At 40.9% G+C, this 14,335-nt stretch overlaps 1 protein-coding gene across 1 annotated transcript in view; it reads left to right on the forward strand.

Moving 5' to 3' along the window:
* Positions 1-9,637: 9,637 nt before the first annotated feature.
* The window catches only part of LOC309551400 (uncharacterized protein), a 54,461-nt gene continuing 49,763 nt past the window's right edge, over positions 9,638-14,335 (forward strand). The window contains exons 1-2 of the mRNA XM_082251973.1: positions 9,638-9,827; positions 12,032-12,184. Coding sequence (XP_082108099.1) covers positions 9,651-9,827; positions 12,032-12,184 — 330 coding nt within the window. The 5' untranslated portion in view covers positions 9,638-9,650. The remainder of the gene's footprint in view (positions 9,828-12,031; positions 12,185-14,335) is intronic.

Consider the following 14,335-nt stretch of genomic DNA (forward strand, 5'->3'; position numbering starts at 1 on the left):
CTTGAGAATCCAGAGAGTGCTGAGTTGAGCTGAGGGGTTCCGGTGTGCTGAGAAACAGTGGAGAGCGAGAGGGGTTCAGTCCCAGGAAAGCCTACACAGGTCGTGAGTACTGAGGATTGCCCCTGGGGGTCTGCCTGGAGAGTTAGAGGAGACCACTCCAGAGGAGGTTCTGGGATCCAGTGTCAGCTAGTTGTAAAGGGGGTACTTAGGTTGAGGACCCTGAAGTAGCAAAGGGGGTACATAGTCAGTGGATCCTGAAGAGCTAAATTGTGCAGAGTGCCAGTTGAGAGTTGCAGCTATACAGTAATTCACAGTGAGCTACCTCAAGCCGGTGCCAGGCTGGAGAGGGTGGTCAGTGACTTTGCAGTGCAGCAGTGTCAGTAGTTCTATACTCCACAGTCCTGAGTCTGCTGGACCTAGAGTCGAGGATTCAGCACTTCAGTCAAGATACAGTGTGTTCTAAGCATCAGTGAGCGCTGGCTAGCGTCGGCTGGCATCAAGGCAGCGTTAACAGACATTTTCTGGATAAAGTCCCGAATTGTATTTAGTTAAGCCTAAAGGAGTATCCCACTCATTCCCTTCTCCCATCCCCTTTATCTACAATAAAAGCACCAAACAAAGATGCCGAAGTTGTCAATGTCTCAGTTCTCACATCCAGGGTCGCAGCTCACATGGGCTGGGGAGGTAACTGGTAACATTGGCAGACCTTCCTCAGGCCCAATGCCTGGAAAACCTGCTACACTACTATTGGATTTTTAACGCAAGAGAAGAAGCAAGGATGACTGAGAACACCTGGTACTTGTGAAGGAGACTATGGAAATAAGATTTTGCCCCTGGATTCCTACAGAGATATATGAAATCAGAAGGTGATGCTTACACCAAACACCACCTGCAACCGAAAAGCTGTTTTTGGGAAGAATGACATTTGAGAGTAGAAATACACTGAATAGTGCAATTTGTTTCTTCCATGACAAGTTTTCAAACTCTACAACAAATAATATCAGCGCAAGCAATTAAAGATGCAAATATCAAAGCAGCTGACACCAAGGTAAAATATATAAAACCCCAATCATAAGACAATAAAAAAAGAGTGCAGCGCTAAAATGGTTAAAAGTAAAATGTAAAATGATCAATGAATGAAATAAGTCCTTAAAAAGGCACAACCAATGAATAAATAAATCTATAAATAACACGGGGGAAACAAAAGGAAAGTCCAAGATAAGATTCCATATGAAAGTGCTCAGTGCTCCATTTGATAAGGTGCTCACAATCGGTGCAATCCTTCACCAGTGGTACTAGCCTCTCACCTGAAGGCTGTGAAAAAACAGCCTCAATCAGCTCTCAGCATGGCAATAGCTCCCGACCGGGTCATCAACCATATAGGATATCCCTTTGTCTCAGGTGCAAGTCACAGTATTTCCCCCGTAAAGAATAAAGGGCAAATCATAGTGTATTACATTTAAACATATGAGTTTATTGTAATAGAAAGACAGCCTCTTACTTGGTCAGTGGTAAAAACGAGCAGTTCATGTACAGCTGATTGCAGAGCCACGCTCTGCCGACAGGGACTGCGGGTGACGTCACAATCTCCCCCCCCTTCCGCACGCGTTACGTCCGTGGGCGGAAATTCTTCAGCGTATGGGCGGAGGGACGGACGTCACCTTTTTATCTGCGATCCCGCTTGTTTCAATGGGCATCGTTGCTACTATGGCAACACAGGACGCCGGACCGGAAGTGCCCCGGGACCCGCTCCACATAGGCAGCCGGGATTAGTTCCGGAACACGAACGGCAGTAATTAATATGCACCGGAACAAAAACAAAGATTCCTGGTCATAAATTGCCCTTAATGCCCTAAAGCGAAAGTACAAATGCAGATCTGAATACAAGTATAAAAACAATTGTGCATGGCAAGTAACTACAATTGAAATATAGATAAACATCTTATAAAATAGACTAATTATGTAAATACAAGGGGATCGTGATATGTCACCCGCAGTCTCTGCATACAAGTACTGTAACAATATTGAATTTACAAGATAAAATCACTAAACACACAAAAACACATCATAAATATACCTATTAAATGCATATTAAAAACATTTACTCAAAAAACGTATATTAAAAAAGTATGTTAAAAAACAAAAAATTTGAGCTACCGATCTGAAATAAAACAATTGAGGTCGAAGTCGACATTGAGACCTCTTGGCACCCCTACTTTTGTCTCAAAAATCCAGTATGATTCCCGTCTACTTAATTGACATACAAAGTTACCCCCCCCCCCCAATGTTTTTTGACTTTCTCGATCCCCCAAAACTTCAGCTCTCTGGGGTCCTTGTTGTGAAAATGCTTAAAATGCTGAACAACATGGTGGGCTTTCTTGCCCTTTCTTATGCTACTCATGTGTTCACCTATTCGTACTTGTAGCGCCCTAGTGGTCCGGCCCACATACTGGAGTCCACATTTGCACTCCAGCATGTAGACCACCCCAGTTGACGCACAAGTGATCAAGTCTTTGATTTTGTAAGATAAGTCCGTGGTATGGGCTACGAATTCCTTTTTCTTTTTTATATTGGATTTCGAGGTCTTACACGCCACACATCTCCCACAAGCATGAAAACCTGATAGGAATGAGAACAACCTATTTTCACCTAAAATCGGGGGATCAATTACCCCTGGTGCTAGAAGGCTTCTGATTGTGGGGGCTTTTTTGTAAACGAATACTGGTTTTGTAGGTAGGGTAGGACCTATTATCTTATCCTGCTGAAGTATCGGCCAATGTTTTGAAATTATTTTTTCTACTTTTTTATGTTGGGCGTTATACTCCATGATAATTCTATATCCACCATTGTCATAAAGTGCTGCCGGTGCCTTGTTGGTCAATAGACTGGACCTCTCCATATTTTTCACTTCAAGGATTTCACTGTCTAACCTATTGCCATCATAACCCTTTTCCTCAAACCGTTTTTTTAAAACCTGTGATTGTGCCTCATATTCATCAACCAATGTGCAATTTCTCCTTAACCGCACAAACTGCCCTTTGGGTATATTGCACAACCAATTTTTGTGGTGGCAGCTGACTAACGGAATATACGAATTCCGGTCTGTCAATTTAAAGTGCGTGTGCGTTTTGAAATGATCTTTATCTTTGGAGATAACAAGATCCAGAAAGACAATTTCTCTTTCGCTTACAGTCCATGTGAGAACAATGTTCTTGTCGTTATTGTTCATTTTAGCCATGAACTTGTCCAAAGTATCTCTATTGCCATCCCAAATGAGCAACACGTCATCTATATATCGTTTGTAGCATAGTAGCTCTGGCGGACGCTCATTGAAAATCACTTCTTCCTCCCAGTGGGCCATGAAAAGATTTCAAACTCTTCCTACATAAGCTGAGTTTTACATGTGTGGGTGAGAATAAAACTGCCAAAAAAAAAGGCAAAGAAGAAAAGTTTACTGTATTCCATATTAATGTTTTCCAAGCAACCTCTGTGATTAAACAACATGTTATGTGATTATACAGTAAATACTAGTAATCATTAAATGCCTACTAATTTGTTTTATGGCAGCTGTATTATTTATAGTATATATATATATATATATATATATATATATATATATATATATATATATATATATAGTGCCTTGAAAAAGTATTCATACCCCTTGAAATTTTCCACATTTTGTCATGTTACAACCAGAAACATAAATTTATTATTTTATGTGGTAGACCAACACAAAGTGGCACATAATTGTGAAGGGGAAGGAAAATGATAAATGTTTTTAATTTTTATTTGAAATAGATATCTGAAAAGTGTGGTGTGCATTAGTATGCAGCCCACCTGTACTTTGTTGAACAACCTTTCTCTGCAATTACATCTGCAAGTCTTTTTGGGTATGTCTCTTCCACATCTTTTTTTGGACATCTAGAGAGTGACATTTTTGCCCATTCTTTGCAAAGTAGCTCAAGCTCTGTCATATTGGATGGAGAGTGTCTATGAACAGTAATTTTCAAGTTTTGCCACAGATTCTCAATTGGATTTAGGTCTGGACTTTGACTGGGCCATTCTAACACATGAATATGCTTTGATCTAAACTATTCCATTGTAATCCTGACTGTATGTTTAGGGTCATTGTCCTTCTGGAAGGTGAACCTTCGTCCCAGTCTCAAGTCTTTTTCAGACTCTAACAGGTTTTCTTCTAAGATTGCCCTGTATTTGACTCCATCCACCCTACAATCAACTCTGACCAGCTTCCCTGTCCCTGCTAAAGAAAAGCATCTCCACAACATGATGCTGCCACGATACTGCATGTTTCATGGTGGGGAAGGTGTGTTCAGGGTGATGTGCAGTGTTAGTTTTCTGCCACACATAGCGTTTTGCTTTTAGGCCAAAAAGTTCAATGTTGATCTCATCTGACCAGAGCACCTTCTTCCACATGTTTGCTGTGTCCCCCACATGGCTTCTTGCAAGTCGCAAACTGAAAAGGGGACTTCTTATGGTTTTCTTTCAACAATGGCATTCTTCTTGCCATCTTCCATAAAGGCCAGATTTGTGGAGTGCACACATAATAGTTGTCCTGTGGACAGATTCTCCCACCTGAGCTGTGGATCTCTGCAGCTCCTCCAGAGTTACCATGGGCCTCTTGGCTGCTTCTCTAAAAAATGCTCTCCTTGCCCTGCCTGTCAGTTTAGGTGGATGGTCATGTCTTGGTAGGTTTGCAGTTGTGCCATACTCTTTCCATTTTTGGATGATGAATTGAACAGTGCTCTGTGAGATGTTCAAAGCTTGGGATATTTTTTATAACCTACCTCCGCTTTAAACTTTTTAAAAAATGTTATCCCTGACCTGTCTGGTGTGTTCCTTAACTTTCATGATGCTGTTTGGTCACTTAGGTTCTCTAAAAAGCCTCTGAGGGCTTCACGGAACAGCTGTATTTATACTGAGATTAAATTACACACAGGTGGACTCTATTTACTATTTAGGTGACTTCTGAAGGCAAGTGGTTCCACTAGATTTTAGTTAGGGGTATCAGTGTAAAGGGGACTGAAAACAAATACATGTCACACTTTTCAAAAATTTAATTGTAAAAAATGTTGAAAATCATTTATCATTTTCCTTCCACTCTATAATTATGTGCCACTTTGTGTTGGTCTATCACATAAAATCTCAATAAAATACTTTTACATTTTTGGTTGTAACATGACAAAATGTGGAAAAATTCAGGAGGTATGAATACTTTTTCAAGGCACTGCATTTAGTATCGTAAAGGATTCTTAGCCTTGTATGTTGGGATAGTTAAACAGGGTTACTAGTCTGGGAACACGCCCAGGCCAGTGCGTTGTCACTGAGCTCTTGTTGAGACGTTTGTAGATACCATAGAAACAACAGCTCCTTGCCAGACTCGGGCTGTCCAGAACTCCACTACAGGTATTGTAAATCTTGTCACAAAAACACATAGCTTTTTCTAGTTTTTACCAATGAAAAAAAGCACATTTAAAATTTTATGTAATTCTGCTGTAGTGTAGCACAATAAATGTCATGTTGCAGTGCACAGATTTTTTAAAATATACCAAAAAAAAGTGTAAATTAAATCAGATGAGAGCAAACTGCTGGTTGTTCTGTCTTTAGGGTATACACACACTCTGGTGACATTATTTTCATGGCTGCCAATTATTAATCAGAGTTCAAGGTCTTTTTCTGTAGCATATAATACATGCATGCAGTGGGGAGGGAGGAAAATAAAAATTTAGTTGGATGGCAGTCCTTATTATGTCAGATTTCATACAGATATGCTGGCAAATAGGTACAAGTACACAGGCTCACAAACAAGATTGTAACACATAAGGCTACATGCACATTGACATACTGAGGCATATAACATGGCCAAAGTTAAAAACACTTTGTTTTACTGTGGCTGGGGGGCTGCAGGTGGGGTATACAGCTGGCCATAGAATTGAATGGCTGTACTCATGTAAATGCTGATGCCTCTCTGTATTGGCATTTACTCACGCATGTAAGTATAGGAAACAAAGAAGGCGCGTAGGCCCAGCGCATTATCCTCAAAACATGTTTTATTAAATGGTATAAAATGGAGGTGAATGTACTCAGAAACCAATGCTTGCATCATAGCTTGGACATAACTAATCTGCTTAAGTCCATATACGTAAATTCACATTCTCGTAGACACATTGGCTAACGCCAATGAGGCTACAATCTTCTTCAGAGCATTGTCTGGATGCCTAAATAAATATATTGATCCTGCGAGCTACTATCTATGAAATTAAGAGAATTTAAGCTGCTAGCATTGTTCACAATCCCACTCATGTGCTAACTAAATCAATACACAATAAATGCTGCAATGCTAAATGACTATACAATCAGAATATAACAATAACAAAATAATATTAAACAGTGCATAAATATAGTGAAAAATTGTCCAACATACAGGGAAATATTGTCCAACATAAATGTGCAATCACCATATAACAATGAAAGAGTCCATGCAAATGATTGCTTGCAATGAAAATATAAAGAAAAAATAAGAAAATCAAGAAAAACACACAGTGCTTGATCCCCCGTGCAATTCCTTCTCAGTGCAAAAAAACAATAGTGTGCCACCTCAATGTGCTCCCCCCACCAGGAATATTCTCACCTGGGGTAATGTGACGAACCGCGATTAAGCATGATCCAAACCAGCTTTTTAGCCCACTGTTGGCTATATCCAGCTTCTCCAACCTCCTTCTAGGCTCCTCTCATTATGGATTGTAGTACCCCGATATACTGATTAAAAGATAAGAAAAAACAATAGTGCTTATACCCTTTTTAAAATTGCATTTATTAAAAAAAATCACATGGTACTCACTCTTTGCAGGTGCTTGCAGCACACCAAACCAACACAAGCGTTCACAATCTGAAGATACATTGTTTTTGGGACAATCCGTGTAAACAGCAGCCTCACAAACAGACCTAGCCTCCAGCTCCATATTGGTTCTTAGGTGTCGTCACCATCCTGGCCCCTCCCCGACGCGTATCAACACAGGGTCACGTGTCTTCCTCAGGGGGAATTTTAAAGGGTAAAAGCACTATTGCCTTTTCTTATCTTTCAATCAATATATCGGGATACTACAATCCGTAATGAGAGGAGCCTAGAAGGAGGTTGCTGGTTGCTTAACTGTTGGGCTGCAATGCCTCCCGCCTGGCTGCACACACAGGGTGAACCTTTTTAAATCAAGCGGCTCCTACGGGGTTAGTGCTACAATAGTATGTAACTTAAGGCAGAGCTTACAAAGGGCAGTGGTCAGTGTAAAGCTTGCTTACACTGGTGGTCAGTGCTGTAGTTTCCCTTACTTTCCTGGCCAGTGTAGCACCCCCTTATGTTTCAAGTCAGCAGTAAAATGCTTCAGGATGTTGATGGTCAGTGGTGAAGTGCCTCCTACCCCCTTATGGAATTGTGATGTGCACGCTTACCTTGGTCATTAGGTAAGCTAAACAAATTATTTGATTCAGTGGTTTCTTTACTGGCAGCTTTGCTATGCTGGGTGAGATCAATGCAGGCACTGTTGGGTGGAAGATCACTGGGTACCCAGCAGCAGACCTGTGCATGTGTCCTAGGTTTGGTTTGATGAAACCAGTGATGCCAATGCCAGTACTGGCCATCAAGGTTTTTCTACTGAACTGTTGAATTGACTTGTTGGAGCTTAGTTTGAAAAGGAGAAAATGTGTCCTCCCCGGGCACATGGAAATTCATTTTTTGAAGGGCCTGCAAGGTTGTTGCATTTTTTAAAGGTTCTCTTTGTTTTTTGTTTGTTTTTGTAAGATATAAAATACATCTGCAAAGTATTCACAGCGCTTCAGTTTTTCCACATTTTGTTGTGTTACAGTCTTATTCCAAAATTATTTAAATGTATTATTTTCCTCAAATATCTGCAAAAAATACCCCATAATTACAACGTGAAAGAAGATTGTTTGAAATCTTTGCAAATTTCACTAGACATTGGAGATTGTTACTTAATCATCCTGATTGATAGCTGTACATTCTACGATATAAACCAGGGGTCTCCAAACTTTCTAAACAAGGGGTCAGTTTACTGTCCTTCAGACTTTAGGGGGGCCAGGCTGTGGCCAGTGGGAGTAGAAAATGCCCCAATGTCAGTTGGAGCAAACAATGGCACATCTTTAGTGGGAAGTATAACGCTTCATCATTGGTGTCAGTGAAAGGAATAGTGCTCCATTATTGGTGTCAGGGAGAGGAATAGTGCTCCATTGTTGGTGTCAGTGGAAGGAATTGTGCTCCTATTGGTAGTGGGAGGAAAAGTGCTCTATCGTTGGTGTCATTGGCACGAATTGTGCCCCTGTTGGTGGTGTCAGGGGGAGGAATAGTGCCCCATAGTTGGTGTAAGTGGCAGGAAACCACTGATATAAACAAGTCATTTGGTAGGTAATATTAATCTGAGGTGTACTTCCCAAATTCAACCATCCAGCCTAGGCTCTATTAAACTTAGCGAATGTACCTTTATTTGCATTGGTTGCTTTGTATAAATGTAAGGAAGAGTTAATTAGGGCTTTTCAAGCTGACAAAGCAGGTGGTTAAGGTTTTTTCAAGTTCAGAATAATTATTTTTCCAGCATATAATGGCGGGTCCAACAAAGTTTTAGCAGCTATAGTAGTAGCTAGACCTTTAAACAGATTTTATAGGCATATAGACATTTCTGGGGTAAGCTGAAGTGTAGTTAGACTAGATTTAAACTCCACCACTTCCTGCCAAAAAGACTGTGTCAGAAGATATGGTCGGTCTTGGGAACACCTCCAGCGTGTCAGCAGGCAGAAAGGATAGATTCTAGTAATTTAAATAGATTTGGTGTATGCATTCATACTAAATAATCAATCCCTGGCAGATACTAATTAATCAATCCCTGGCCTTCAAAACTTCACCCAGTCTTCTCTCTCCAATATCAGGGAGTCCCAAAGCCAGGCAAATCTACATGGTCTTAATAAGCTATTTGTATCTGTAAATACTGTAACAACGTCCAAGCATTTCTCCTGTTTTGTTGGAATGCACATTTTGTAGGATCTGACAATTCACTTTAAGGTTACAGTCACACCACACGGTTCAATGAAACTTGATTTCATAACTAGAGTTCATAATAGACATGTAGGGATATGTCGCTGCTCCAAGGCTGTCTGAAAAGCTCCTGTTTCTGACACTGTTTGCCAACCAAAGGAAGCCCAACTGTGCTCTATAAATTCAATAGGAAAGCAAAAAGTTGCACACCAATTTACATGTCCTCAGTTAATTTTGCTTTTATCGGTGGTTGATTTTTAACTTTTTTTTTCATGTTGAAGATTTTTAATAAACAGTAAAGGTTTTAGGGTTTCTTTTGTTATTGATGGAATATTTTGATGCTCAATTAACTTTGCCTTGGGATATGTCAAATGAAAAAAAGCCTTATCTGTTGGCCATGGGATCACTACTGCAGAATTTGTATCCATTCTGATCCTCTTTATTTACCCTTCCCAGAAAGCCTATATACATACCTCAAAGTTTGCTTTTACAGTAAGCATAGATTTTCTTTACTACTGTAATAAGTGTAGGTTGGTATGTTTTTTTATTGTGAAAATGCTGTCTATTTATAGGAACTATTACTGATGCCATGCCAACGAAGGCAAAGAAGAAAACAGGATCTGGAATTAAAGCAGTGGACACATCAGTGCTGAAGAAATTTCTGAAAAGATATGAGAGTCATTGTGCCCAGTGCCAGTCAATTGCCAGCCCCACCATCACCCAAGCACTCAAAAAATGTATCCAAAATGGAACCAGTTACCTCAAAGTAAGTTTGGCATTTAAAAAACAGTAACTGATAAAAAGCACTGTAGTGCAGAAAGATTCCAAAAATGATCATTAGCATTCCTGTGTCAAGCAGAAGTTTCCATGATTCCATAATTGGTGCGAGGAATGTTTAGTTCCCATCCTCTTATGAAAATGTAAATCAGCCAATGATTGAAGGTGACCTTCAAAATTTTGTCTGCCCATTCACTGTAATGATGGTATTTTTACTAAAAACTAGACAGTAGAGTTGCCCCAATAACGTTTTTTATCAGCGAGTACCATTACCAATGCTTTTGGTCAAGTACCTTTCTAAATCGCATGCAGTTTCTAGCACTGCTCCTGTGTAAACCCAGGCTTAAGTCACTATGACAAAGCGCATGTGATTTGGGCAGGAATCGCACTGCATTCCAGTTCAAATCGGATGTGACTCTTTGCAGTGTAAATTGGGGCCATTCACTTTGTACGGGCTCAAATCTCACTGCAAAGGTATCGGTTTTAGGTATTGGAGCATACATTAGCATAAATTTGCACCTGCACTTGTGCAAATGCTCGGTATTTGCACTGATGCTGATATCGGTATCAGTGCAACCCTACTGGACAGTTTTAGAAAAATAACCAGAGCAGATAGATTTAATGTTAGGGAAATATACTGCTTTCTTCTGCAAGTGCATTTCATAATTTCATTTAATTTTTTATAACCATCATAGCAGTTAGTGCTACTATCCTGAAAGGAGAACACAGGTGCCACTCTAAGTGCAGTATATTGAGTTTTATTAAGAGTAAACCGATAGAAAGGTACTCACAAGGATGTATGTAAAAGAAGCATCATAAAACATCATGGTATATGCAGGCAATAGCTCCCGGTGTCCTAGTTCAGGATGGCTCGAGCAGTCTCTGGGCGTTAGGTTGTAGCCGATGGAAAAACGACACTTCCTGATTGCGGGGACACACCACTACCGTCCTGTCGTCACTTCCGGGATGCGTAATGGTGCCGGAGACGCGTTATCAGAGCATGCGATCCTTCTTCAGGCCGGGATCGCTCAGGTGTGAATGGAGCCTAACTGAGCCAAATCCTTAATAATTTGTGTCTCACTTGCCTTCTAGACACTACAGCCTAACAGCAGGAGAGTTTCAGCAACAGTGGCAGTGTTGTCAATCCAGAAAACAGTTAGGCAGGACTAGAAATGTCCAGCTGCTGATTGAAAAGCTATAGATTTGTGAATAGGTAGAGACAATGCCACACCCTGCAACATTTTTTTCATCCAGCTGTAGTGTAAGCAGGCACAGTCTACATGAGAGTGGCAACTCTGCTCTGAATTCAGGAGCAGTGCACCATTATTGCCACACCATGACAAGAAGCTCCATTAACTGGACCTCACTGGCAGGCTCAACAGGTATTTTTGGGACTTTGCAGAGGGGCTAGGGGAAAACAGTAAGTGCAGATGTACAGTGCCTTGAAAAGGTATTCATACTCCTTAAAATTTTCTACATTTTCAATTGAGAATCTGTGGCAAGACTTGGAAATTTCTGTTCATAGACGCTCTCCATCCAATCTGACAGAGCTTGAGCTATTTTGCAAAGAAGAATGGGCAAAAACGTCGCTCTTTAGATGTACAAAGTTGGTAGAGACATCCCCAAAAAGTATTGACCCAGGTGGGCTGAATACAAATGCACGCCACACTTTTTAGATATTTATCTTTAAAAAAATTTGGAAAAACATTTGTCATTTTCCTTTCACCTCACAACTATGTGCCACTTTGTGTTGGTCTATCACATAAAATCCCAAAAAAATATATTTAGGTTTTTTGTTGTAACATAACAAATTGTGTAAAATGTCAAGGGATATGAATACTTTTTCAAGGCACTTTAGTTATAAATATGTGCTGCAGCATGTTTCTTTTAAAAAGGGGATCATTGTTCTATGTTAGTTCTACATTTAAACTTTGCAAATACAACTTACATGCTTAGCGAAAGGTTTAATTCAATAATTTTTTGTTTTAGGGATTTAAATTGCAAACTTCAAACAGTAATTGTTTGTGTCAATTTGGTAATGGTGGCAATGTGATTCACACCACTTTAGAAGTGATTATCTTGGTCCACTTTTGTAGATTATTTTTTTATGAATGTAGTTCAACAGTATAAAATGATTGCCTATTCTAGTGTGACAATGATCCATAAATGCGGTACATGTCTATGTCCCTCCAGATTATCCTGTCCTGCCCTGGGAACCCTTCAGACAGCTCAGTTTCTGTTTCGTTAAGACCACTGCTGATGACAATCCGGGATGAACGGTATATGCTTGGGACAGACCTGTGCTTGTGGGGAATCTCACTCAGTAACCAGGATGTTGCCAGTCTTGTAAGTTTCCTGTATGCTGAAATCATATGTGCAGCTATTGTTAGCATCTTCTTGGTGATAATCAGCTTGGGTGTCAGACACCCCACTGGGTTTTTGACCTGTCAGGGGTGTAAGCAAAATGAATTTATGCCACATCGTCAAAGCCACGAGACATTGGAGGTCACATTCATTTTGTTGCAATGACTTGCAAAGCATTGTGCTAATCACTACGCAAATACCCAACAGAAATAGGAAATACATGCTGGGTGCCATTCAAAACATTCTTAAACAATTAAAATCTCATTACTGTTAAAGGATCAGCCCTTCAAAATCAAATTGTTGATTTTACCAGGGAAGGGTCAGCAAGGAGGACATGGAGTAAAAAAATCCTCATAGCCCAAAGTTGTATTACAAATATTGGCTGGCCTGGAGTTTGATAGTACATAGTCATGATATATCCAACCTATTAAATATAAATACACTTTATTGTCAAAAGTATTGGGACGCCTGCCTTTACACTCACATGAACTTTAATGGCATCGCAGTCTTAGTCCGTAGGGCTCAATATTGAGTTGGCTCACCCTCTACAGCTATAACAGCTTCAACTCTTCTGGGAAGGCTGTCCACAAGGTTAAGGAGTTTGTCTTTGGGAATGTTTGACCATTCTTCCACAAGTTCATTTGTGAGGTCAGGCACTGCTGTTGGATGAGAAGCCCTGGCTTGCATTCTCCGCTCTAATTCATCCCAACGGCTTTCTATCAGGTTGAGGTCAGGAGTCTGTGCAGGTCAGTCAAGTTCCTCCACCCCAAATGTGCTCATCCATGTCTTTATAGACCTTGATTTGTGCACTGGTGCGCAGTCATGTTGGTAATGAAGGTGAAGCTGAACTCTTGGCAGCTAAATCCAGTGGAAACAAAACTGACTTACTTCAGTTTATCCTGACACCCGAAAAGTACCCAAACTCGTCAAAGATAGCCAGAGCACCCACAAGGAGGAGTTTGCATCTCTGAGGTAGAGCAGGGTATCATCTGCATAAAGTGAAATCTTCTCCTCCAGGGGGCCGATCCGCCAACCCTTAACAAGTCACGAAATACACACCAGAATGGCCAGTGTCTCAATTGAATGCGGGTATCAGACCCCTGCCCACTTCACTAATTCGTGACAAAGGACCAGCCAATCTCACACCATGCTGTCACTTACCTAACAATGCCAATCTCAGCTGCACCCTACACCAAGATTTTCTAGCTTGCATGACCACAATCTAGGTAGCAGCCAGCAGCCTGAGAGCGATTGTCACTGGGCTAATTAAGCAATTAACCCTTTAAATGCCACCACCCCCCTGTTTCAGGACCGAGCAGGAGGGAGCTCGTAATTCTAACAATACCAATTATGATTTTAGAATAATCGCCTGTAACACACACTGTCACCGCAGACAGGTATGTTCATAGGATTAATCATATACAGTAGCACTCTTCTACTGAGCTGGTAATCCCCCCCCCCGCTCATGTCTCCCCCCCCCGCTCATGACTTTTCCATCAAAATCAGTAATGCAACCATAAATCCCTCCCCTCATGCCAGGGTACTAGGTGTAATCCTAAACTCTGACCTGTACTTTGAGCTCCAAATCCAAGCTTTGCCAAAAGTGTAGAGACTTCACCTCCGTAACATCTTTAAAATTCTCCCCTTTTTAACAAATTAAACCACCAAGCTACTCATTCATTCCCTTTTTATCTCTCGCCTCGACTATTACAACTCCCTTCTCATAGGCCTACCTCTCCATAGGCTATCCCCTCTTCAGTCTATTATGAATGCTGCTGCCAGGCTTATCCACCTTACCAACGCTCAGTGTCTGCCATCCCTCTCCGCCACTCCCTCTACTGGCTCCCGATCGCCCAGCCAGTTAATTTCAAAATACTAACCACAACATACAAAGCCATTCACAAATCTGCCCCGAGCTACATGACCAATCTTGTCTCCAAATATCACCCTAACTGTCCTCTCCGCTCCTCTCAAGACCTCCTACTCTCAATCTCCCTTGTTTCCTCCTCCCATGCTCTTCTCCAGGATTTATCCAGAGCCTCTCCCATGCTCTGGAATGTTCTACCTCAATCTCTCCAGCTATCTCCTACTCTAGCTGCCTTTAGGCAATCCCTGAAAACGCATCTCTTCAGG

This window comes from Pelophylax lessonae (genome assembly GCF_965119305.1).
Source record: "Pelophylax lessonae genome assembly, chromosome: 3".
Classification (NCBI taxonomy): Eukaryota; Metazoa; Chordata; class Amphibia; order Anura; family Ranidae; genus Pelophylax; species Pelophylax lessonae.